Source organism: Gymnogyps californianus, chromosome 3, assembly GCF_018139145.2.
Source record: "Gymnogyps californianus isolate 813 chromosome 3, ASM1813914v2, whole genome shotgun sequence".
Lineage (NCBI taxonomy): Eukaryota > Metazoa > Chordata > Aves > Accipitriformes > Cathartidae > Gymnogyps > Gymnogyps californianus.
The window spans coordinates 34153475-34179640 of record NC_059473.1 but is presented as its reverse complement, the minus strand read 5'-3'; the positions used below and the strand labels follow the sequence as shown (position 1 = coordinate 34179640).

The 26166-nt window shown below is 38.3% G+C and overlaps 1 protein-coding gene across 3 annotated transcripts in view; it reads left to right on the top strand.

Moving 5' to 3' along the window:
* ZFAND3 (zinc finger AN1-type containing 3) overlaps positions 1–26166 on the top strand; it is a 144487-nt gene that overhangs the window by 99398 nt on the left and 18923 nt on the right. For 2 of the 3 annotated variants that reach the window (XM_050893019.1, XM_050893018.1), the window contains 2 exons: positions 4869–4934; positions 22417–22587. In XM_050893019.1, coding sequence (XP_050748976.1) covers positions 4869–4934; positions 22417–22587 — 237 coding nt within the window. The remainder of the gene's footprint in view (positions 1–4868; positions 4935–22416; positions 22588–26166) is intronic. The other variant, XM_050893020.1, reaches the window with a different exon arrangement.

Below are 26166 nucleotides of genomic sequence, written 5' to 3'. Positions count from 1 at the left end.
AACTTACACCTATAAAGTAGGAGAGTATCATGTCTATTTTACAAATGAGGAAACTGAGGAAAAGCAGGTAACAGAGTGAAACAATAGCAGGGAAAAAAGTGGAATCTGAATCCTGTCTCCATTTACTTCGTTACAGTTGTTAAATTTACCAGCTGTTCAGCAGCAGCAAAGCAGCCCAGGTTTCACTTCCATCTCCAAAAGCTGCATATAGATAAAAATCTACAAAAGTAAATAATGGCAGGTTTGTAAAACTACATTTTAAAAAGTATGCGTTTGTATGTTATATAATCGTCTTATCTGTTTAGTAATGACATCACTTAAATTATCATGCAGCTTACCCATTCTGCAGCAAATAAGTGGTTCATAAGTGCTGTAAAGTTCTCTTGCTTTTTTTCCTTAAAGAGAGTGTATTCTGTCAGTGCAGAATGAATTTAGAGATTTATATTCCTGTTTGTTTATGTATTGGTGTTTGTAATCAATGACTGTTTTCAAACTCAATTCTGTAGATTAATTAGATTATGTCTCTACCAATTCAGGAAATGCACAACTAGATTACTGTTTTGGACAGGATTCCAAAGGTGGGTTCTTTCCTGTATTACAAATAGCCATGAAATTCTCCCTGTCCTGGCTACAACACTGCTGTCCAAGGAAATTCAGCTCTTTCTTATTACCCTCTTCCAGCCTGTTGCGTGCAGGGAATTGGTGTGGTTTTTCTGGGAAGGAACCATCACAGTACCGAAAGCTCAAAGTAGCGTTCGGGCGTGCTTATGTCACTGTGATCAAGTGTTACTGAGCTTCAGGCTCCTTCATGTATTTTTCATGTTTGTTCATTATCTGGCTTGCAGTTTTTGTGTTACCTGTAATTGTTTCAGTGTATTATTGTGATCTTAGGCTTTGTACTCTTGTACAAGCTTGGTTTTGCTCCATTCTGCATCTCTTCCTCTGCTCAGTAAGTGCTTCCAAGTGCTGTGCAAATACACCTGACACATGTACTCTGGGTTCAAACTTGGCACTTCCTTGAACAGCAAGAAGAGGGGGGTTACCCTAGTATTTTGCTTTTCCTGCACAGGAAGTTCTGACTGAGTGGAGTCACTTCACTTTAGAAAGACTTCAGGAAGGGGAAACAAGAAGTTACCCTGACTCAGGGTATGTCCTGCAGGACAGGTGGTACTTGGCGATTGTTACCGTCTTTCAGGAAGGGAGGTGGACAATGCAGAAAGGCATTCTAAAGGTCAATTTAAACATACAGAAATTATAATAGTAAATAATAACAATATTAACATATATATATAAATATAAGAAATACATAAAACTTTACTACTTTATAGAGTTAGCAGAGAAACTGGTTTTGAACCTGTTTTTCCAAATTGATATATTTAGAGTACAGTTAACAGTAAGTTACAGAAAGCTAGGGATATCAGAAGCCAAAAACATAGCAGCTACATTAACAAGATCTTTTGTTGTAATATGTGATAATGTTCGAGTTAAAGGATCTTGTTTTGTTCTTTATTAATTCTGTCTTTGAATTTGCAAACTTGGTGACTCTCACAATTCTCCTAATTTCTTCAGTAGCTTTTAGTATTTTTGTATTTTTAATCATCTTCTCTTGGGATTACATTATTGCTGGGCAGTGGCTGCTTTTGTTTGGAAGAGGAATTGCAAATGCCAGAAGCCATACATTGGAAAAAAATAGGAGCAGAAGCTATTGTTTAATCTGTTAATTGGATATAGAGTAGAAAGATATCTTTATTCTTCCATTTTAATCTCTTGTTTGTGCTGAGAAGAAAATAGCAGTATACAGCCCTGTGGGTTATGTTAGAAGCTAGACATGTGTGGCCTTTCACTGTGCAATGAAGTGTTATATGTACCACAGTTAAATTGCCTTGAAACACTTTTTTGTTTGGGAATGAAGGTGCAGATATATCCTGAATCATGCTAAGTTATAAGCCTACCTTTGTGTATAGCCAAGAAGGACTGGTGTTCTGTTATCTGACTTCCCTTTTCTTTCATGCAGAATTTCTGTCAAAGCTGGGGGAAATATACTGCCCTGTTTCAAATAATACAAAGATGCCTGTATTAGCCGTAATGTATACCAAAAGATTCAACATAATGACTTCCATGTAGAATTGCACAGTCAAGCCCATACTACATAGTATTGAATTATGCATGACATTTTTAATGGTGGAACAAAAACAGTAGCAGAAGGAAGTGCTGCAAAGGACATGCTGCCTTCGCTGGTTATTAGGCACTGGTGTACGTGCATGCAAATCCCAAGATATTCTTTGTTGAAACTCTGGTGCTGTGCTATACAAATCAAAGCTATATGAAAGTAATACCTAATGAGGGAAGATTAAATAAAAGAAAAACTCTGACACAGGGAGGTGCAGAATACATACCAACTTAGTGTACTTTAGAGAGTGAGAAATAAAGATCTTATATTTAGTTGGATGCTGGAAGTATCAACTAGTGTAAATATTTACTGTACAATAATTGCAAGGATTAGCCTTATTTGATAGTCCACAGTGATGATGCCTGTCAATGTCTATTCAATGAAAACTGGGAGAATGTAACTAAAATTATTTAAAGAGGAGCTGCTGCATCTTAAGAGGCAGCTGTGGTCAGTTCATTGAAATTCGATACGCTGTTGTATATATTTTGATATATTCCATATCCTGTTGTTTACACAAATTCTATATTGAAACCAAATACTATATACTTGGTCTTTGAAAGTTGAGACTGAGTTAACAGACCTGCTGTGTAATTTTTTGAATATGCAAAAGGTTTCCATAGAAAACTTGGTAAGGGTTCTGTTGCAGTATTGATTTTCTTCCCAAATGCACCAAACCCTAGACTAGGCATTTATTGAGCCTTTTACAATAGTATTGCTAACATAGATCAAGATGATATTTTCATTTTTAATATTCTAGCCTAGAAAAAGATATGTTGTAAAAAATGATTTGAACTTACTTGACCCTTTCTGGTGGTTGCAAAGTGGTTGTTGCTTGCCAATGCTGTCAGGCCTGGAGTGGGCACCAACATATGGTGATACCAGGATGCTTGATCTGTCCATCCGGGATGCTTTCCTGTTGGCCAGGGAAGGCATCCACCCCATGCCTCCCAGTCGTCCTCACTGCAAAAGCAAGCTTGGCTGTTCTCATATGCAGACTTGACTCTGCAGAGAGGTCCCCACTGCTACCCTCCACTTACCTGTGGAGTTCAGCCATTTCTCACCAGCTCCCTTCTTACCAGCCTGCAAAATCCAACCATCCCTCACAACACTCTCTGTAACTTCTGCCAGCTGCTTATGCTGTTGCCTGTCACATTCAGCAATTTCTTACGTCATGTTCGGTAGTGTCCCGTGTCCTGTTCACTTTGCTTCACCTCAGGCCAGGCCCTAATGAGTGGCTTCAGTGTTTGCGTGCAGGCCAGACGCTGGCTCGTTGGCCTTTGTAACCACCCCTTTAAAGATTACCTGTTGCATGCTTATGAAATGGTGCATGTTGCTGGAGGGACTTTTTGGGATAACAGAAAACTCAAGAAGTTTATCAGTCCTCCTCTGGAAAACTGAAAGTGTAAAACTTGTGAGATCTTTGCTCCCAAGTGCATTTCATTGAAATCAAATGCATTGAAATAATTTCCTCACATCTTTCCCTCCCAATTGCAGAAGTTTCCTTTCTTTTTTTGTAGTGTTACAATGCTATGAGTTTTACAGGGTAGAGAAAGTTACCCAAGACCTGATACTTACTGAAAAATAGAAATAATAGAAAAACCTGAAGGAGGAGCATCTTGGACAGAAGCAAAAAGAAGCAGTTTACTACCGGGCCAGACTTGAAAATATCTGAAAAGAGAAAAACATTGCCAAAGCCACAGTGCTGCTTTCCAGATATGCAAAGACTAAAAAAAAATTAAGGGGAAAAAGTATTTTTCAGGGTGTGAAGACTTTTGTGAAAGGTTATCCTGTCATACTAAGCTCTGTTGTACTGCCAGCATAGTACCGCTATATCACCAGCAGTCCAGTGCAAACTTGATTACTGGTATTTTGATAACCAAGCTCTACTAGATCTAACTTAATTTCAGGCTTTCTAGCATCATCCAATTTATAATATCCAATTATCAAAGCTATGATATGTTATTACCACTGGTAATGCTACTGTCAATTTGTCTTGGCTTCACTAGATGGGATTTATTTTTTTTATTTATCTATTTTTACTGCAAGTCACTGAGTACACTCAATTGGTTGCTGTTTTAACAAGATCTCTGGAGAACTCTTCAATGATGATGCATGTTAAGAAAAAAGCCAGAAAGCAGTTTACTACCAAGCAGATACCAGATGAGTGGGCAAGAGTCCAGAGTTCAACAAAAAAACTTAAACATGTAAAGAGTTTGTTAGCATATGCTTGTGCCACACTTTGAAAACATAATGAGAACAAGATAAGAGGCAAAGTCGTTATCTCACTGGAGTCAGTGACAACGTTTCTGTTAACATCAGGGAAGCAATCACTTCGTCCCTTGCGTAACTTTTGGGTTAGTTAGATACATTTCTAGCTTTGTTCTGACGTAAACATTACCTTTGTCAATGCTGGAAAAATTGCAATTACAGTGTGTATTTTCCTAAAACTGCCTTTTGAAATATTTATAAAGTATAACATAACTTGTCTTTTTGTCCCAACTTCTCATCTGTTTTTTCAGTGCAAGACATACTCGGATTTGACTGGGAAAGAAATACTGAGAATAGTAGACTACTTCCATATGTGCTTTCCAAAGACAAGTGCTCCTCAGCGTTTTATATTCCTAAGTATAATCTTGATGTGGTTGTAAATGTTAAATATAGGTGGTATTTTGAGACATATCATCTTCTCTGTTTCCAGGTGGGCCATGCACAGGTACAGCTCATGCCTCGTTAACCACACCAACCAAAAGATCTTGCGACTCAGGTATGTGTTTTGTCGGGGTCGAGGAGTTAGATTTTGCATGATATGTAGCTGTATGGTTATAGTTTAATAGTCAAGGGTAGTAACTATATCTGGCAAATGCCAAATGAAGATAAATATTGTTGCTTTGCTGTCAGAAATATGTATATACAGAAGGATTTGTATGGCAGATAGTTCGTCTCAGAGTCCTGTTAAACATAATTCCATAAATATACTATGTTTTCAGTTAATCTTTATAAACGTAAGACGTAGGAGTAATCGGTTTGATTTAAGTCTAATGATTGTGATAGTGTTCTGGAAATCCCACCTTTTAAATGCAAAGTATTGAGTACAAAACTGTTCGGAGTATATTGACTTTACTTTCCCAGATCGAAGATGCAGTATAGACAGCTGATGTTTGCATCGAGACTAAATTTTACCTGCTTTGGGTCCTTTTCATGACTTTATTTCTACATGGAGGATATAGATGGATAATCTCTCACAGAGCTGGTGTTAGTAGTGACATGTTAGGTCATTGCCAGGCTGAAGTTGCTGCTTCTGCAGCAGAGCTGTCACGAAGAATCATGTGAGCGCTTGTTGAGGCACACAGCCAAGTTGAACATTGGCTCAGATCTTTTTCAGGCTTTGGTTTTGCATGGATTAAGGAGAGCTCATATGATCCTTTCCACCAGCATCACTGTGGGAAGCCATAACCTCCTGTGGAGTGGCAGTGGCAGGCATCTAGGGTAGTGGTAGTGTTCTACCAGTGTGTGTTTCCAAAATAATTTTTGCCTATATTTGCATTTAGCAAATTGAGCTGTATTGAGTGTGCAGAAAAGAAGGGTATTCCTGTTTGATTAAGGGCTCTCATTCTTTCAGGAGTTCAAGGTAAATTACCTCTGAAGTCATTCTTTCAAAAAGTGTTTCAAGTTACTATACGTTTAGCTGAACTGTAGTTATTCCATATATACATGTTGTTAGCTTGCAGCAAATGTGCGATGATGCGAGTTGGCTTGGTCTGCAGTGAAGGAAGGTTAAAGAGAAGCTACATTACCTTGCACTTGGTGCAGGTGCAGACCTCTCAAGTAATGCATGATAATCTGTGACAATGCTGTACTGTTTGCCAAAGAACTCTCTGAGTTTGGCACTGGAAGATACTGGATCCAGCTTCTCCAGAATAGGAAGACTGTGGATTTTGTTTTCTATGTAAGCATGGAGGTGTACCTAAACAAAACGGAATGTTTGCCACTGTATCCCTTGCAAACTACTCTGTTTTGCTCACGGTATTACTAAATCGTATTTTCTTTATACGTTGGCTGTTGTAATGTTTAACTCTGGTTTTCATTGCAGGGTAATTTAAAAGCTTTCTATGATGCTATATATACTGAAAACTGAGAGTACTATAGGAATATTTTAAAAAAAAGTGCTTGTGATTAGCAAAAAGGCAAGTAAGTCCACTATTTGGAGTGTCAAATGGCAACAGTAAAAGCTCCTCAGAATAAAGCAGATGAAGCTACTAGACATGTTGAAAAATATCCATTAAATGGTTGGCTAACTTTGCTCAGTAGTTCTTATTTTCGGTCTATGCTAATGTTTGGTCCCTACATGCTTGTATGTTGATCATTTGGTGTATTTAGCGAGAAAATAAGGAGATCTTCTTAATTTGATGTCACAAGTTTCATCTTCAGTCAACTAAACCTAATGATTTTGTATTACCTCAATTTCCCCCAATGTTTTTTACATTATTTGCTCAGTGATCTGCATCTTTTGTTTGTAGTCCCTTACACTAATAAACCTGTTACCAGGAGTTAGTTTTCTTCTCCACAGCTTGAATTTTCAGCAAACTTTCATTTTTAAAAATGAAAATTATATATATAAATATATGTATAAAATAAATGTTTTCAAAGTCTGCATTTGGGAATCCAGATAAATATGGGAATTGACAAGAAAACGTTGGCTACAAAATATTACCCAGAAATGGTGTGACATCTTCAGGCATAAGCAACAGACTATGTAGGTGGATATTTCACACTACATTCACTTCAGCTTAGTGTCCCTTCGTAGGAAGCTATTTAAGTGATACAAGCAGTATTTGTCAATACTACATGTTGCGTATAATCCTCTTTTCTGTAAGTATTCTACATTTCTTCTGCTTGGAAGAGCTTTGAAGGAAGAATGTTTTGGTGGAATTCATCTGCATAATTTTTTTCCCCCTTCAAGCATAGTTTTTCCCTAAAGTCTGCCATATATCAGCATTTGAGACAGAAAATTAGAGATTTGACCTACTTATCTTGTATGCAGGTTCCCATCAGGAGGACATTAAGGAAGACATAAACCTTTCATATTTTATTAGCATTAATGTAACCATTGAAGAAAGATCAAAACAATAAATCTGCCAAGACACAGGAAAAGTTCTCTTACAAAAAAAAGAGTTTTTACCTCATGCACTTGTCAACTTGCATGCTGGAGGAGCTGTTCAGATAAAAAATTGTATTATGACACCAAGTAGTGGGTTTTTTCCTCCTCCTGTTTGCCAGAATCATCGCTGTGGTAAAAAGTATTTCTATTCCGAAGTGTGCCCATAGGACAAGGATTATAGTGAAACGAATGAATAAAGCCTTGCAGTCATTAGTTTGGATGATGCCTCAAAGGCTTTTGAGAGCCAGCGGTCTGAAGATTTTGTAGGAAAAAAGATGGGACTGTGTGGCCTAGTGTATAGCTTCTGATGTATTTTGATTTGTTTCTTAATGGTTAGGTAATGTTACGATTGATGGCAGATACTGTGAGGCTTACTCTAGTCAGTAGGGCATCCAGATCCCATTTATATTGGGTGCCCGTGTCGTGAAAGTGCAGTACTAAGTGGCATATTACTCTTCTTTTTCTGCTGTAATGATGATTTAATATGCAATTCTAAACAGCCAGATTTTAAAACATTTTCATGCAGCTTAAAGAAAGCTGGAAAAAAATGGGTGGGACTGTGTGAGTGCACTCAGTTAATTTTTAATTGTGCGGGAGAGAAGGCAGTAGAAACAAGCAGATAAAATGCAGTAATGATACAATCAATTCATACATTATATCCATAAAGTCATTGAGTTTTTAAGTACTGTATTTCTCAGTAGCAGTTCATGAGAAACGTGCATCTTTAATATTTTGTATAGTTATACGTGCAGATAGCTCACATTTCATGAGGATATCTGTCCTAGATGGGTGCGGTAGTATTTATATTGTACGAGATTACAGTATCTGTCTCATTGCTCTATGCTTTTTCTAGTTTAAAATTTGAGTCTAGAAGATGCAAATAATTCTTCCACTGCTTGAGCAAAGTAGTTAAGCAGGTGTATGGTCCTTTTTGAAGTTTCAGGTTTATTGATGTTCTTATACTATGGTGTGTGCTTGATCATAGCAATGCCAGAAATCTAAATGCTTTGAGACTGAACCTGTACACTCAAGAGGACAGCCTTCTAGGAATTACAGAAAGGGCAGGTTGTGGAAATAGAAGTACACAAATTTTCAGCCAGAGCCAAAACCAAGGAATCATTACTTTTGTATAATAATTTTTTATCAATATTTATGTGTTGAGTAAGGAGAAAAAGACCTGGTACACCACTAATTAGATTTTATTTTTTTTTAATTGCTCTGAAGTGTTAAGCTCCTGTGCAAAAAATATACAAAAGATTATTGAAAGGGGTTTATAACATTCAAACAACTTTGAGGTATGTTTTTCATTGGTGTTCCAAGGGACTTTTAAGGTGTTCTTTAGTGTTTGATTTCTGGAGGGCATTGTGTTAGAAATCCAGCCTTCTTGGAGCTCTCTCACCGACAGGAAAGTGATGATGGAACAGCCTTCGAGCACCATAATAAATCACCCAGCCCTGGCAATAATAGTGCCCATTAGGGATGCTCTTTTTTTTTCCCCCCTGCTCAGTTTCCAACTGTACTAATAGAACAGCACATCAAGCAAGGCTGTAAATAAAAGTTATAACCTAATAGGTGGGTGCTGAAGTGGAACGGACAGGAGCTGAGGCATGGAGGCCTTATTACTGCTCATCAGCAATTATAAACAGGATAAAGTGTCTGGGACTTGCACTGATGCGGCAATAGCTAATAGAGGCTGGGAGATGACATCGTACCATGATCAGATGATGTATGTTGATGGGTTTTTACTATCTCATCTTATTGCCTATTTCTGTGATGTGTTGTATTATCTGTTCTGTGCTTCCATATCTATCTGGATGGACAGATTGGTTTCCTCTCCTGCTCAAAGGAGCTTGAGCACATATACTCAAGCTTGCTTTTTTGCAGATATACTTTGCCAGTACTGGTTATCTAAGAGCCTTCTCAAAGTGTTATGATTATTGTAGATTAAAATCCTCCTAATGGTGAGGATCCTAATAGTCATATCTGTAAACAATTTTAAGGACTTGCTGCAATTGTAGGATTTAGTTTCACTATGACCTTGTTCAACTTTACAAAATCAGCCTCATTCATTAAAAATAGTGGATATGGTCACCTGAACTATCCTTTACACTGAATGCATCCTGTGCATTTTAGACTAAGTGTGTTATAACCAGTGTGGTTGGATAATCTAAAGAGATGGGTTTGGGGTCAATATATCAAAAAGTTTGTTAAAAGTCAGCTATAGCTGTGATGATCCTTGCCTCTGAGTTATAAAAACTTCAGCTGTTCCTGGGAAGGTTTTAAAGAGCTTGTTAGCACACAATAATTGGTAATATTCACAAAAAAGTCTTTCTTGATCTTTTATCTATCACAGTCTAGCACATTTCTGTGCTAGACATCTAAATCATCTCTTTACTAAACCATAGTGAAAGAAAATGCCTTGAAATTTAGCCTGTACTTGCTTTAATCTAAAGAGAAGTTTTGCAAGCATCTTCATAGTTCATACATTAATCGCTCATGCTGTTTACTTCTGAAGAGAATTTTCTTCTCAGTAGTGGAAAAAATACAACATTCAGAAATGAAAAGGTGTGCAGCAGCATGACAGCATGTGAAAACAGTGACTCCTATCCTTGTCTATTCAGTACAGCCAGGATACAATAAATAGATTATTTTTCTATCATGATATTAGGACAGGAATACTTACATCTGCCTGTGTTAAAGTACGCTAAACTGAGATGAATGGCAACTCATCCTTTTCATAGTCAGTATTTCTTTGAAATTAACTTTCACACTTACTGGCTCCCAGGTGTTCCTTTCCTTTGCATTGTTCATAAAGTGAGGAAGCTAGAAAGTTGAAGTGGCCAAAGGGACAAAAAATGTAATGTGACTGTGGAAGCCCTATTTCATGTGCTGTATAGATGAATTAGAAATACTTACAGTGTTTTGAAGATGTTTATAAAACGTACTAGTAATTCCTACCTGGGAATAACTCCTTTTTCTAACCAATCTGTTGAAGTCATTCATGAAAGGATTGCCGGCCTTAAGAAATAAAACAAAATTACCGTTATGGAATAGGATAAATAGATGAATATGATAATTTACATGCTTATTAATGTTTCCCATTTTATAACATTGTAATTCCCAAAATTGTAGTAACTTGGATTAATTCTCTTAAGAGCAGGTAAGGCAGTCATTTCTGATCTCTGTGTTACTAATGCATCCTTTCTAAAGACAAGAGGAAGACCTCAGAAACAGAGGATTGCTGCTTTCCCATTGTGTGGTGTATCAGTGTATCTTTGCAGTTAGCTACCTCGTGCAGAAAGTGGGATTCGGTCTATGCTAGTGTGAGTGGCAGAAATGTGTACCAATTTAAGCAGATTTTGGTTATACAGGGGTGCATAGGTTATGAGAAACAAGCTTTTCCTCCCTTGTGAAGAGGGAAAAAAACCCCAGTACAATAGAATTAAAAAATAATAATCAAAATGTATATGCGGATGGGGAATAAGGGTCTCCTGGCCTGTATAACCTCCCAGCAGGTGCTGAGACACACACCTCTGTGCCTTATAATACTTGCAACTATCTGAGATCGGTACCATGTTGTCAGTTCATTCAGAGTCTAAGTTTTCAAGTCCAGCATCCTGATAGAGAATGTCCTCCAGGTACTTAAAACTGTTACTCCTACTACCTTTATTTATCCTCTTAAGTCACCCAAATTCATCTTCTTTTATCCTTTGTGCTGTTCAGATATGCCCTTGAACCTTCCTTTTTTGTTCTTACTTCACCAAATAACCTGTTCAAGACTTTTTTTGATTACTTCTAAGTCCGCTCCTCAGCTTTCACTTGTCTTTATCTCTGTTTGCTGCTCTTGATTCAAATTTTTCATGTTTTCATTTCCATATCCTGAATCCTGTTATGAAAAAGACCGCATTTGAAGTAGAAGATCTTTGAGGAAAATGTGCTTAAGTCAAGACGATAGGATGATCTCTTGAGAGGAGTTCACATTGAACTGTAAGCCAGTAGGAAAATTATTTTGACTGTCAAATTAAAAGTAGTACGAGATGCTAGAATAGTAAACACTGTCTCTGGATTAGCTGTGTTAGGAAGAGTATAGCTGGCAGATCAAGGGAAGAGGTTTTTCCCCTCTAGTTGGCACTGGAACAGACTAGAAGCTGTGAAATCTTAGTCCTTGAAAATTTTTGAACATGGACTGGACCAGGCCCTGAGCAACCTGATCCAGCTTTGATGTTTACTCTGCATCAAGCAGGAGGCTGGACTAGGTGACCCCCAGAAATCCCTTCCAACCTAATTTTTTCAATGACACTAACAGAAAAGAAGTACGAGCCGAGTGATCAAAGGTATTTAGTCTAACCTCAGTAGCATTCATAGCGCTTAATGAGAGCTGAGGCAGGTAGGCTCTAGGAGTACAGGCGAGCGTTTAGTGCCTCAAGCATTGCAGAGAAGAGCCAGGAGTGAGACTCTTGGAAAGGTGGGAAGGTTGGGATGGTCAATGCAAAGCAAAGCACTGGGAGAATGGTCCTTGCAGCAGCGTTCTCAGTGGCCGTGAGCAGGAGAAGTGAAGTGTGCTTCGGTAAGTAAGATACTCTCCTCTCCTGAAAAAATGTGTGCTGCTACCCTTACCGCTTTCTCACCACTTTTTCTCTATGGTCTGATAGGTGGTTTTCAGTCTGGTTGGTGAAATTCTTGCCAAATACAAAACTGTATGCTTTTAAGATCATTTAAGATCTTTTAAAATTCAGATATGACCATGTTTTTGTATTAAAGTCTTAGGGAATCATGACAAAGGATTTGTCCTTGAATTCATTGAAACAGAAGACTGAGTATTTTATTCTTTATGTATGTTTTGATTAAAACGAAGCAACTTTACCTTGAATATTTTTTTTAGTGGTTTCATGCCATGTTTAGTTTTCAGAACTGTCAGGATCTCTGTGATGAGTTAACTGACCTTTGACAGTAGGTACATAGTTATTATTAGAGAATATATATCTATTAAGCTTACTTGGCCTTATGCTCCCAACAGCTCTGAATTCCCTGTTTCATTACCAGCATCCACCCACAGACTGCTGGAAAGTCATTCCCAAATAACAAAATTGCAGCTCATAACTTTAAATAAACTGCATCTCCATTAATTTCAAGGGCAAAGAAATCAGGGTTACACGTCTTGCCTACAACCCCTTCCCAAAACTTAATAACAATATATATTGGAACAGGACTGGGGGAGCTTAGGGTTTGCTTTAATTTTGATTGGGCTTGCCCAATAGCAAGACAATATGGAGAATGTTGCAAAGAATAGTTGAGATCATTAACTTCAAAATCTATGAGGAACTCTGCTCCTGTCAGCCTGAAGAATTGAATTGATTTTACCTGAGTGTGTTGCAGTTAGCAGTCAGCACCTTGATCTGATCTGTACAGATCAGACAACTTTCTTACTGGTATGCTTTAGCAAATGAGACGCAGCTTTTTATTGTTTTTAGATTTGTTACTTTATTGCACTGGAGTTTTTTTTTAACAAGTTCAGCATTAAATAACTGACCTAAATTAAAAACACATAGCCACTTATATTTGCTTTTTAATTTTTTTTTTTCTCTGTCTTAAATTAAAACACATGTAACATGCAGGGAGCTCCTCCATGATCCTGTTACTGCTGTACTTTTTGATGTGAGGGCAGTGCCCCAAAGGTTTCATTTGACTCTTGGTGAAGGCCTCTATTCTGACTGATGATTTCAGTGAGCATCAGGCAGCTTTTTAAGTACAAGTTTTCGCTATTTTCCATTTAGATATTAATTTTCATAAGGACCTTAAAAATGTATGGAAGTAATTTTAGAGTCTCTTGGAAGTATGCTTAAGTCTGTTGAGGATACGCAGGGGAAAGTGTATCTTCCTACAAAGTGAGGGGTTTATAAATATTTGTATGTTCACTGAATTGTCATGCAGACAAGTTACCTCTTTTTCCTATTCCTGTTCCAAATTATTTTCCATAACATAAACTTCAGGGAATAACTAATGAGACCAACATCTCGGGGCAAAAGAGGGTTGAAAAAGAGCTGGATGTAAGATACAAGACAGCGCATGTGCTGTTGCATCCTCTGAGTTTCATTGATCTGTTCTACCTCTCCCTTTGTGTAGATCTAGTCTTTGGTTCAGGTTAGTGTAGATGCTTCCCAAATATCTCCTTTCAAAACAGTAAGAACTGCCCAGTAAACTAGCCTGACTTCTGATGTATTGTAGACCGCAATCAGGTGTACAGAAACTTCCTTCTATGCCAGGGCTGGTTGTTTTTTCCCCCACAAAAATTGCTAGAAAAAGTAACACAATCAAAATGTAAACTGATTTTTAAGCTTTATTTAAAATAACTGAATCAAAACCAAGTGTATTTTGAAGATAGATTAGCTGTACATTTCAGAACCTACTCTTAATGCATTCAGTGAAATTTTTATCAAAATACAAGAGCTCTTAGGTTTTTTCCTTAACATTAATCAGTTACAGTCCTTGGAATTATAGTCTCTCATTGCAAGATTTGTGTTGCTAATGGCATCACTGAGGTTCTGCAGTTAATGACAAATAAGGTTTTTGAAAGATAAATATTGAAAATACATATTTTTTTCACTGCCAGCAGGCGAGAGTTCTTTACAATTCTTCTTCTGAATCTGTGTCTTAGCCTTGGAAAACCCTCATTACACCAATGGGGGGAAGGGTGTACTAAGAAAAACTCAGTGTATGAATGAAAAATAACAGAGCAAGTAGTTTCTATATAGAACTGGTTTTAGGCTATTAGTTTGAAGAATTACCTTCCTGAATACTGTATACCATCTGATTGATGAGGACATAGGTGGAGTATACTACTAGGATTTTGAAGCAGAGCAGCACCGCTTATTTATGCACTCTTGAGCTGACTAGTGAATATGCAATATTTATAGCAGTATCTATTCTTGTTAATCCAATATTGGAGAATTTCGCAAGGCATAAGAGGGCTCTCATTAAAGTCAGCAAAAACAAAACTATGATATTGCTGAATGGTTTTGAATTTCCCATTTTATCAGAACCAGAACTTATTTGTATGTGTTTGTACATACATATTCGTATATGTAAATGTACATATTTGAACACTAGTAAGTAGTCTTCAGGTGCTGTGGAATGGCCAGGATGTTCATGATTTGCCTTCGTAACTTTTTCATCATGTATATTCCCGTATTACAGCTTTTCTCGTACTTCTTGTGTTTCTGTTCTTCCGTTTAGCTATCTGTATTTGTGCATTATTCCTTCACTTAATAATCCTGTTCTGATTATTCAGGCCACTTATGATATCATTTCTTCTCCAACTTTAACTGTCACCAGAGTCTGCCTTTGTCCCTCTCCCAAACCTAACCCTATGCTGCTAAAATACATGATTTAATAATGAGAAAATAAGTTCAAATTGACACCCGTAAGATATTTTTTTGAAAACTACTAAGTTTAGCGTTGTGGCCTTTTTTCTCTTCTGGCCTTTTCAAGGTTCGTTCTTTATAATAGTCTGAATATATGAAGGGCTTGAGATGCTGTTTGTCAGCTATTAAAAAAACCAACCAAACAACAACCCACACCAGCTTCCCTTAACATCCTTAGAACGGTATCAAGCTTCTACACTGCATAAATTGCCCCCAGTAATCCAGACAACGGGAATTCAGTCTCGTGCCTGCAGACACCAGCAGTCGCTATCTGTGTACGGCTTTGCTGCCAGCAGCTGTTTTTAAACACGTTCTTCAGCTGTTCGCCCTTGTAGCAAGAGGCGGACAGCAAGCACCAGGCCAAGTGCTCAGCAGGACTGTCCAACCTGTTCTCTCTTCACAAACTCATCTGTTGTTGTGGGCTCCGGAGGTTTACAGGCTTGGCCCGTTGGTGTAATTCAGGAAAGGAGCCCCATTCGCCCAGTTTCCTAAATAAACAAGGACCTTCTTTCAGTCAGCAGCAATAGGGGTGGCCGTTGCCTTAGGAAATGTTTCAACTAATTGAAACGCCCTAAATTAATCCATCAAAGGAACTGTACAGTACAGGTGCCTGAACACATTTAAATATGTACTTGTTTGAATCGATTGGGTTTATAAGTAAAAATATTTGAGAAATAAATGAACACTTCCATTAACTAAAGACATGCTGACACCGGAAAGTATGGGGGGGAGTAATGCAAGAATTTAACTATAAAACAGACGTAGTATAGGAGCCTAAATATGAGATGAAAACTAATTAGCTTTTCACTTAATTTAGCAATTATGAAATTTATTGACAAGAAAGGATAATAGGCATTTTCACACTTTTTCTAATTACAACTTGGCTAAAATGCATGCGGTAGCCTATGTAGTTCACTATTTGTCATACAATTTTCAACGTGCATTTCATTCATCTGGGTTACTGGCACTAGATTAGTCTCTTCTGTTTCATTAGAGATGGTAGTTAATAGTCTCACTAAGTTGCACTGCAGTACAGCATACTTCCTTTTTGACGGATGATAGTACCAACAATACAGGTTTAGAGGAAGACAAAAAAGGTGAGAGGTAGGAAGTAATTAGTATATAGTATATAATTTTGTTTGTTTGTTTGTTTGTTTGTTTTGTTTTCCCATCCATGAATCTCAGAATTACAGAATGGCTGCGGGTGGAAGGGGCCTCTGGGGACCGTCTGGTCCCACCTCCTTGCTCAGAGCAGGGTCACCTAGAGCAGGCTGGGGGCCATGTCCAGCCAGGTTTTGAGCACCTCTGAGCATGGAGCCTCCACAACCCTCCCTGGGCAATCTGTGCCACTGTCGGGTCTCCCCTACAGTAAAAAAGCGTTTTCTTATCTGTAAGTGGAATGTTACTAAAATTGTATGGTTACGTATGGTTATGCTCCCACATTTTTCTGTTTTCCCGAAATCACATCTCAGCTGTAATATATGCATTAATACTCATTCACACACACACACAAAAATTTCACTAGAGAGTGTTAAGTTTTGAAGTTGGGTAATAAGAAACACAAATTAGGTTGATGCATGTAAACCACTGGGGGTGAGGGGCAGCTGCCTGGTTTCTAAGGAAATAAGGCCCCCATAGTTTGTCCCACAATAACTTCGGAATCTCTTGGATTATTTTAATCAAACTTCACAAAGATATCAAGGTCTCGAACACACTAATCTCACATGCAGGTTTTATGAAAACGGGCAGCTTAATACTTGGAGGGGGTACACGTGTGTGACAACGCACATCAGTGTCCCTGTTGGAAGTAACCTGTAGGTGTGGGTGGCAGCCCCTCCGCATCAGGCCAGGTTGCTTTCCGGGGGGCAGGGGGGGTGACTGGTGGCCGGGGCACCCACCTTGCCTTGCCTGTGTTTCAGGTTGTCCGGATTCAAGGCAGCTGGAGCCCCTGGTCTGTGTTAGTTGCGTTAGCTCAGCCGCAGCCCGATGCTGTTATGCAGCGTATTTGCTTAAGTATTAGCACTGTACTTGTGCCCTGTAAGGCGTGCTGTCAGTTAGCCACGTACACAAGTTTTGTGATGCTCTGGAGTGTTCATCTTTGTGTTTTACAAATGCCTGTTCTCACTATGCTAGCAAAGTGCTTGGTACTGCACGAGTTTGATTCTCCTCTTCTCTCCTTGCAATACATGCATCGTGTGCCAGCTCTTATTTTGGGGAAATTAAGCCATGCTATTGTTGAGCTCAAAAATACTGCTTACACTCAAAGCAATATACATGTTAAATTTCATTTTTTCGCTGTTTTTTAGCGTTCATTAGGAAAAAAACCCCAACACTTTAAGTCACTCTCTGTAACAGAAGCTTTTTTCTTATTTTTCTTAATCTCTATTGCAAAGAGGGAAGGTGAATTTTGCTGGCAGAGTTTGAAGCACATCAGTAATGTTTCGCATTTGGAACATCTTGCAGCAACTCTTTCAATTATGTGTCTCAAACAGCTAGGCTAAAAGTTGTGGGGTTTTTTTCGTTGGTTGGTTGTTTTTACTCATTAGAGCTGGAAACAACTACTGTTGAATGGTTTTGGTAATTGATGAGAAATAACAACTTCTGTAATGCAACTTCTGGGGATTATTTATAGTCTCCAGAGTGATTTCACAGGGAGCCTCCTGAGGCAAAGAAGCGGCTGACGGGACTTGAGTTCTACGGGGACTATTGCTATGCGGTCTCCCTACTCCACATTGAATAGGGACAATAAGTTTTAGTGCAACTGCTGTTAAACTCTATGGAGGGGAAAAAATAAATCAGTGAAATGGTGATGCTAAGGGCACTGCAATGATACTAGAAAAGAGATTGCGTGGTTAAATGTTACCAAAGGGTTTATGTAAGAATTTTTGAGACATCTGTCTGTAGTGTTTTAAGAAAAATTGAGGTGAATTCACAGAAGAAATTAATTTCTTATGAGCACGAGCGCTTCCAAAGAGGTGCGCACTTAGGTTTCTGACAGAGGTTTGAGATGCAGTCATGATTGCGTGAGCAGACGAGACGTTCATCTCAATGTAAATATCAGAGTTTCAAAATAACTGTTTCTCCAGCATTATACAGCAACAGGGAGGAACTGAGGTGGTCACAGTTGTCAAACTTGGCTCATAAGATGTTAATCTTGAATTTCTGTCTCTTCATTAATAGTCAACAAGCAAATGGGTTTTGGAACAACTATGTTAATTTTAGGTTCATTTGAAGTAGAGGAGATGATTTTAAATAATGACTCTGGTAAATGTGATAGGAAAGATTTGTAAAGAGGCAGTTTCCTTTAGATTTAATTTCTAATGCATAGTCAACATGCCAGGGAATTAAGTAATCCCTCATCGAAAAATGGAATAATGAAGGGGGAAAAAAAAAACCACCCTAGAAACTGGCAACAAGATATTGCTCAAACTTTAGTTAATCCCTGTTATGTAGTTATTGTCTGTAACTGTGCAAGTTTCTTCATGGACAGAGGTTTTATCAGCTCAAGCTCCTTTTAAAATAGTTCCAGAGGAGATGGCAGTGATGTTTGAGGGTTCATTAATTATTGCTCTTACTGGTGTTTGCACAGGCAGCTGAGATCATAAATGTCAGTCTGTCAGTGTGATGGGTTCTTTATGAAAAGAAAAAAAGCGTGACTGAGTGCCTCAAAAGCTGTCATCAAACCAGAGATTAAACAGATTCATCTCATTCTTGAAGCAAGCAGCAGCAGAGGAGGGCTCTTCTTTCTCTTACTACTCTCATGTCCCTTCCTTCCTTCCTCCTTCCCTGTTACATTTTCTCAGCCCACATCTCTGCTGGGCTTAGAGCTTCCCACCCTCTCCCCAAAATGCCATGAAAGAGCCATCATGATTGTTAGTGAAGCCGTGTGCATGCTGCCTGCAAACTCCTCCATGGCAGGAGAGTAAGAGAGTGAGATTCAGCTCTGACAGTCGTAACACCATTTATTTGGAAAATTTTGAGGGGAGAACATGAGTAATGAAGACGAGAACAGTGACAGCAAGGAACAAATGTGAGTTTCTGTCCAAGACATAACAGAATTTTTAAGAACACTACTCTGCTTGTTGTTTCCAGACAAGCCTCCAGTTTCAGTCTTGCTCAGCTGAATTACTTCGTTCTCTCATTTCAAATGGAAGTTTGATAGAGTCACCACAATTAGAAGAATCCTTATTTCTTAACTCTGAATTAAACTTGCCATGGGAGAGTGTCGATGGCAGTTATTCTGCTGAGCAATTTCTTTGCGAAATTTTGGGGATGTCTCATCTCTATTGTTTTTCTTCATTTTTACAGAAGTTTTGTGATTTTTGACATCTGCAGGTAAAACGAAAGCATTCTTTGCTTTTTTTTTTTTTTCCTCAGACTGGGTATTTGTTGGTTTAGGTGTAATGCTAAAATGCAAGTTGAGTGTGGAAAATGTTTCTTAAAAGCAAAGCATGAAGTAATTCTTGTTGCACGAACCATCTTTCTAAGGAAAGCCACTGTCAGTCACTGGCTGAAAGAATCCTCTTCTTTGTAGCCATTTTTGATTGTTTAATAGTTCACACTGAGAATTTACTCTTGAGTCTAGTTGCAGCACTTCACCCTGTTCCTAGGGTTTTTTTTTTCTGCAATCCAGGTAGTAAAGCTATGCATGACAATTTCCTTTTGCTATCAGATCTCTGAAGTTTAATGTTGCAAGATTCCAGGTGCTGGAAGATGTATTTTATATCCTGTATTGCTTGTGTCAGTATTGCAGAAGGCAACGTGATCTGGAAGAAATGCATGCAGGACTGAATCTAAAAGTTCTGATTTCTGATCTGTCCTTTCTCCTTGCTCTTTGTACTTGCCCATTGGAAGATGCAAGCGTGTGTACTGTTGGTCTGTTTTGTAATAAGTATTAGCTTGGGCTTGCGTGTTCAAGGTGCTGTGCAATCAGTGATCAGATCGCTGGTACTGTCCCTGAGAGTCAGGCTAAGTTTACCTCAGTGTTAACACTGTTTAATTTATGGCAAAAAGATACGCATTTTAAAAAATGAGATACCTAAATTTTCATTTCTATCATATTAACCAACTTATGTTAATATTCAATTAGTCATTACCAATTAACAGGAAATGTATAATTAAATATTTTAATTATAGGACTACTAGCCTGACTCGGGGTAGCTATTTTTCTCATTAAGACACATGGCTTCATTAACTGATTAGACACTGGTTGACTCATACACATGAATCCCTTATTTGGACTTTATTATAAGCAGACCACTACGGTTTCCATCGGCTTAATTCCGAATGCCAAATTTGCTTCTGAGAACTACCAGAATGGCTTATGTTTCCAGGAGCAAAGCTGTGTGGGAGGTAGCTATTTCAGAATAGCAGTGTGTCTGTTTCTCTGAGTAATGAATAAACTACAAATCATATAGTTCCCCGTCTTTGGCAACAAGGTGGGCTGGAAGAGATTTTTACTGAACCCTGAGTCAGCCAGGCTACAGTACCCAAGCTGCCTGTTGAAGGGTGCACCCTACTGCATTCAAGGCTAGCCTACTCTTGTAGGCGCTCTGAAAACGAGTGTCTGTGCAACAGGACTGCTGCCTTGGAGTATGAGTCGGGGTCTCTGTTCAGAGTCAGGCAGTCTGTTCAGAGGATCTTTCTCTCGGATCATCTTCTGCGGAGATTTAAGACAGGACCAGTTGTTCCATAACTGTATTAATTCATTACACGCTACTTTCTTTTCCTTGTCAAGGCTCCTGCACAGCCAAGCATGCAGAGGTGGAGTACGTTATGTACTGAGTGTTAGTTTAGGCCTAATAGATGTATTTTGTAAGGTGTAAGTTGTAATCTATGACATTGATCAAAAAGAAGGCTGTATTGAGGCACACATCAGATAAAACTATTGCAGCTTAATAAAAACTTATCACCTGTATACTGTGCAGAAAGCAGTTCACTTTTCTATGAAATGTGAGATGCGGAGACTTTGTACTTATTGTAAAGCCAGGCACATTTTCAGCATATCTTAAGAGCTGTATGACAGAAATAAAGTAGACCCAAGTGAGGCAAGTTGTGTAGTTGTAATGGCTGTAATATTGGAGTCCAACAACTGGAAAAACACTGCGAGACAAGGTCTGAAACACAGGTAAGAAAAGTGGATTAGTTTATACTGCATGTGAGGAACCAGGGAAAGTTAATAGAGCATACCCTGGAGGGAGAGGCTAGCAGGTATTCCTAGTCTGACTTCAATAGATATTTGCTCAGGGCAAGTCATGATGTTGGTAAACAGTGGATCAGATAAGATCATTGAAATAACAAGGATATGGACAAGGTTTTAGCCACGGCAGTTATCTTTTCCTGCCTAATCCAGGACAGCTAACACAAAGTAAACATGTTTCCCATAAGCACAGGACACCACGCAATGGAAGCTTAAAATAAAGGTAAAAACATGTTCAATGGGCTACTGTCCTGCCAAAAAGATATAGTTCTCTTGTTATTTGTTGGATTAATGTCCTTTCAAAATGGATTTATCTGAACTAATGTTTTTTTTTTCCTTGATCACCATCTTGCACTAGAATGCTGACTGATTGCAGTACTGGCTTTCAGCAGTTGGTTTCCTTGCAACACTACTACAAACAATTTAATTTTCAGTACAGTTTGGATTAAATTTATTTGCAGCTTCTGTTAAATAAACAAATTCAGCTATGCACAGGTTTGGGAAGGGAAAATGTCTTTTCTAGCCTGACCTGACTCAGATTGCAGAGCAGCAGATCTGCTGAAATCCACTGCCTCTGACATGCCACAAAAATAAGCCTTGGGCATCCCACGTTCCAGTCAGTAATGTGCATTTCATGTGCTACTCTAGAGCCCTGGTCAATATACTCTCCATTGTAAAAGAAAAACAAACAAACAAGGCACTACACTACCTGAAGTAACACTGTCCTGAACTTTAACTTCTTAAGGCTTTCCACACACTATTTTCTTATAAGCTGAAATTTATCAAGTTATTCATGCAAATAGTATTCTGACTAATTCTTTAAAAATGGCTGAGCACTTTGCATTTATAGCATGTATGTTCAGGTTGGGCTTATTTTGTTTGAGTTTGTATTGTTGGTGTATACTAATTTAGATTTAAATTGTTATCCATGTGGAAAGAGAGGGAAGCACGGTATGGTGCTTTCATGTACCGCCTTCAGTCATAAGAGATATAATTTACATACTGTGCCTTAAAAATCTCCCTCCTGCCCAGGGAGGAAATAGGTCGAACCTGCGTTCAGTTGTTTTTCATCAGCAGCCTACTTCACTTAGTTTGTGCAGGGAGAACGAAGGCGGCGCACAGGAGAAACTAAATGAGATGACAGATGAAGCCTGCAATTGTTTAGGATGGTGTGTACTCTACATGTATCTCTATATGACCCAGCCATGGCTGGAAGGAAGCTAATCAGTTCATTTTATATTCAGTATTGCCAGCAGGAGGGCTTCTTATAGGGAACAAAGATAATTTGTCCTTTACTTGATGCTCATTTTGATTGTTAAGAAAATATGTATATGCAATAGAATGGGAAGTATCATGCTGCTTGGTGGTGACCCCAGCTGAAAGCAATATACCTTCAATCTGCCCAAAGGGATGCCTCAGCAAAGAAGTTCTAATATTTTTCCTAAAATATTTGTTGTGAATACAACAGATTCACAGTCGGAGAGTGAGGCTTCTCCTGTGAAACGGCCACGGCTACTGGATGACAGTAATGACAGGCCTGAAGAAACCAGTCGATCCAAACAGAAGAGTAGACGCCGATGCTTCCAGTGCCAAACAAAACTGGAGCTAGTACAGCAGGAACTGGGATCATGTCGCTGTGGTGAGTACTGTTTGTCAGTAGTGTCCGGCTTTCTAACGCAGCCGTGCTCAGATCTGTATCAGAGGTGGAAATACAGAGAACGCTTGCATTTTTTTCTCTTTCAAAGACACTTTAAACAGAAGCTATAGCTTCCACTGGTAGCAAAAAGTTATAATTAGTTCCTGTCTAATTTCCCCTTTAAAACTTCGGCCTTGTCTCAAGAGATCTCAGATGTTAATGAATTTAGCTTCAGAAGTCCCTGTAAGGCAGGAGAGCATCATACCCACTTGACAGGAGAAGAAACACAAAGCACATCAGTAAATATGCAAAGATGACAAGGTTTTTACAGAGCTTAAATGAAGATAGGTCAGCATCTACATTCTGCATTTTATAATTACATTATTATTAAAAAGTTAAAAAAACCTCTAACTGAAAATGTTTTCATTCTCACAGTTAGCTGTTGGGGGGGGAAAGCTTGTTGTTCACCATACACTTAAAATTGTCCAACCTGGCTTTTCTGAAGTTGATGACACTGTTCAGCTAATTGAATTGAGGATGATAATCTCATGCAGACAGCTAATTTGGGGTTTCATATTACATGCAAATAATCTTTCTGAAATAATAATTAATGTGACTAGATTCCAGAGGAGGTGCTCTCTCCTTCATGGAACAATTGTGTTCCTAACTGGTTTAAATGTGCTCATCAGACCCAGTGATAATGCACATGGTAGTTTTACCTGCTAATTGTTTTTTCATATAATCATGTATTGAAAGGTTACATTTGTGCTCTCTGACCATGCTTGTATTGATACATTTGGAGAAGTTTGTTTAGTTACTTCATTGTGTCTCAGCAGGGGGATAATTTCCAAAGGATTTGCATAGATGATAGCTGCAATTCACATTGCACCTGTAAAATGTAGAATATTGTATTAAAAACGTTTTCTGGATAGAAGGCATGTCCTTCTGAGCAGCAGTGGGGAGAGAAACGATTGGCTAAGCTAGTTTCAAAGGCCCAGTTAATGAATTCCATATTGAATACCAAATATCAAGTGAAGAGCAGCGGTAGAAAGCTGCAAAGATTCCATGTTGTCCTTTGTTCTTTTCTTCAGCATCTGTCTTCAGCCTTTAGAGATTACTGTTGTGTTGTGCTCTTTTGGACATGAGACAGGCTTTCTGTCAGATATTGGAGCACTGCCACAGAACTAACATAAATTATCTGTGAAGCCACCAAACATGAAATCAAAAGCCTTAATGTTGAAATTCTTGTTATGGAAATCATATGTCTGGATACTTTGAAGTATCCAGTATGATTTTTATCAAACTGAAGAAATTCAGCACACATGAAGAAATTCAGTGACACAGTTTGGTATGGCTCGCTCTGCTCAGCATGGTAGAGGCAGGAGTTTCTGCTCTTGGTCTGCTGCTGTCACATATCAAATGACTGAAGCTGCTCACAGGTACCTGACTGAAATAGAAGAATCCTCCCTAATATTGAGAGCAAGAGAGTTTTACAAGTTTGGGAGACTTGGAGAAAAGATGACTTATCAATGATATAACATAATCGCTCTTTCCTGCATTCTGCAAAATTGGAGCTCTGCAAGGGCAATGAAGTTGAAAGCAACTTTTTAAAAGTCCTTCCATTGATCAGTAATGTTTTTAAAATTATAAAATAAGACCTGCCTTTTTTGTCATAAACTAGATGACAAATACATCTAGTTGGTTCCTTTCAAGTTTTCTTGATGTAGTTCCATAATTCAACATTGTTGCAATGTAAGTGTTGTAGGAATTATTCTTTAAATTGTTTCTACTGGATATATACAGCTTTATGGAAATACTTCTGTTAAGGTTCATAAAATGTGTTAATAAAATATGAATATGAAGCAAAAAATTCTGAATTCCTCAGCAACAAGTGAGGAAATGAAAATTTGCATTCCCACATTACACACTACATTCTATATAGTTTAAAGGATGTATAATAAACATTTCTATTTCACACATTGAATGAGAGAAGTGGGAGGCAGGAGTCTATTTCCATGTTTACAACAGGGCTGAAAAGACAGGATATCTTTAGTTTATCTGTGCAGCTATAATGTTTCGTTAATACTGTATTCAGTACGTGTGTTTATCTATAATGAAATGCTCTCATGTGATGTGAAAGTAGGTGTACCCTGCACTACTTACTTCTAATAGTAATATTAATAAGAAACAAAAAAACCCCTACCACTGAGAACACAGGTCATCTCAGCTTCACATCGCCTGAACTGCTTTACCAATACTCATCAGCATGTAGCTTTTGTCATTTTTAAAGAAGCTGCCTTAGAAACCATTCTCACTAACTTTGCCCTACTATTGTAAAATTAGGTTGCTTTAGGTCATGAATGACGAGCCAGATCAAAAACCCTGGGGAAGGGGTGATGGGAAATGGGACAGAATAAATATGTTAAAATTCTCATTCATTTAAAATGTTTTCTAAATTCATATGTGATCAGGTTATCCTTTTTGTCATAATGTGAAGCACAGGTAATGATGCATGTTTAACTGGAAATGTTGGAAATATAATCAGCTGGTGTAAAATAAGCATGTATATTCTCTGGAGTAGTGGTCAAAGTAGAACATTGTTTGATCTGGACTTTGGACCACTGCTATTAAATTCATTGGCATCTTAATCCTTAACTGAAGCAATGGGAAAAAACGTGGAAAAACCCTCAGCTTTAAACATTAAAAGAAATTCTGATGGTCAGAATCAATAACAAGGCAGACGCGATCTTTAGAAAGGCAGATGTGTGTGTTTGGACATAAGGAAAAAGGATTAACCACATAAATATGTTGTTCCAAAGCTATGTCTGAAACACTGTTGTTAAAGTCCAAATTAACTCTTTAAGATTCCACAGAACAGCAATTTTACTGTTTGCTGTTACACAGCTTCTTGTCCTACTGTTGAAAGTATTGGAAATCATCTCCTTTTTTGCTGATGTGTCCTGGTGACTCTTCCAGTGAGATTTTTAGTGAGACATAGTGGAAAGAAAAATCTATACATACTGGACAATGTTTTAATATAGACACACCTGCAGATGTTAATCCAGAGTAACTGGGACTTGTCCAACAGGGCACAACCTTTTTAGAAGAGGGCAGAGAGAGTGGGCTGCTTCTTTACACCTAAGGCTTTACACCAAATTCTGAGATCTTTGGGAAACTGCTGTATTGGCTCTACTGTCTCCTGTAAGACCTCTCCAGTGAGAGGTGATGCTGCTGAGCTCGTTCCCTTGACACTACATGGAATTTTAGACAGATTTGACAGTGCTGCAGGGCTTTGCTATGAAGAAAAACAATTCACTACTGAGAGGGAGTTCCACTAAGGGTTCTTCAAATTCAAACACAACATTTTTCAGCTGTAGAAAGATTTGTTTTCATACACGCATACTCTCAAGATCTTTTTTCATTCTGCTTCTGCTCTGTACAAGTTACTAACTGCTGACAAGAAATTCACATCTAATAAATAATGCTTAAGAGCCATTGCTATATAAATTGAATGTGTTATGAATTGTGATGGGCCTTTTTGTAGCGTTCTGTGCCTGGAGCAGGAAGAACAGAGGATGTCAT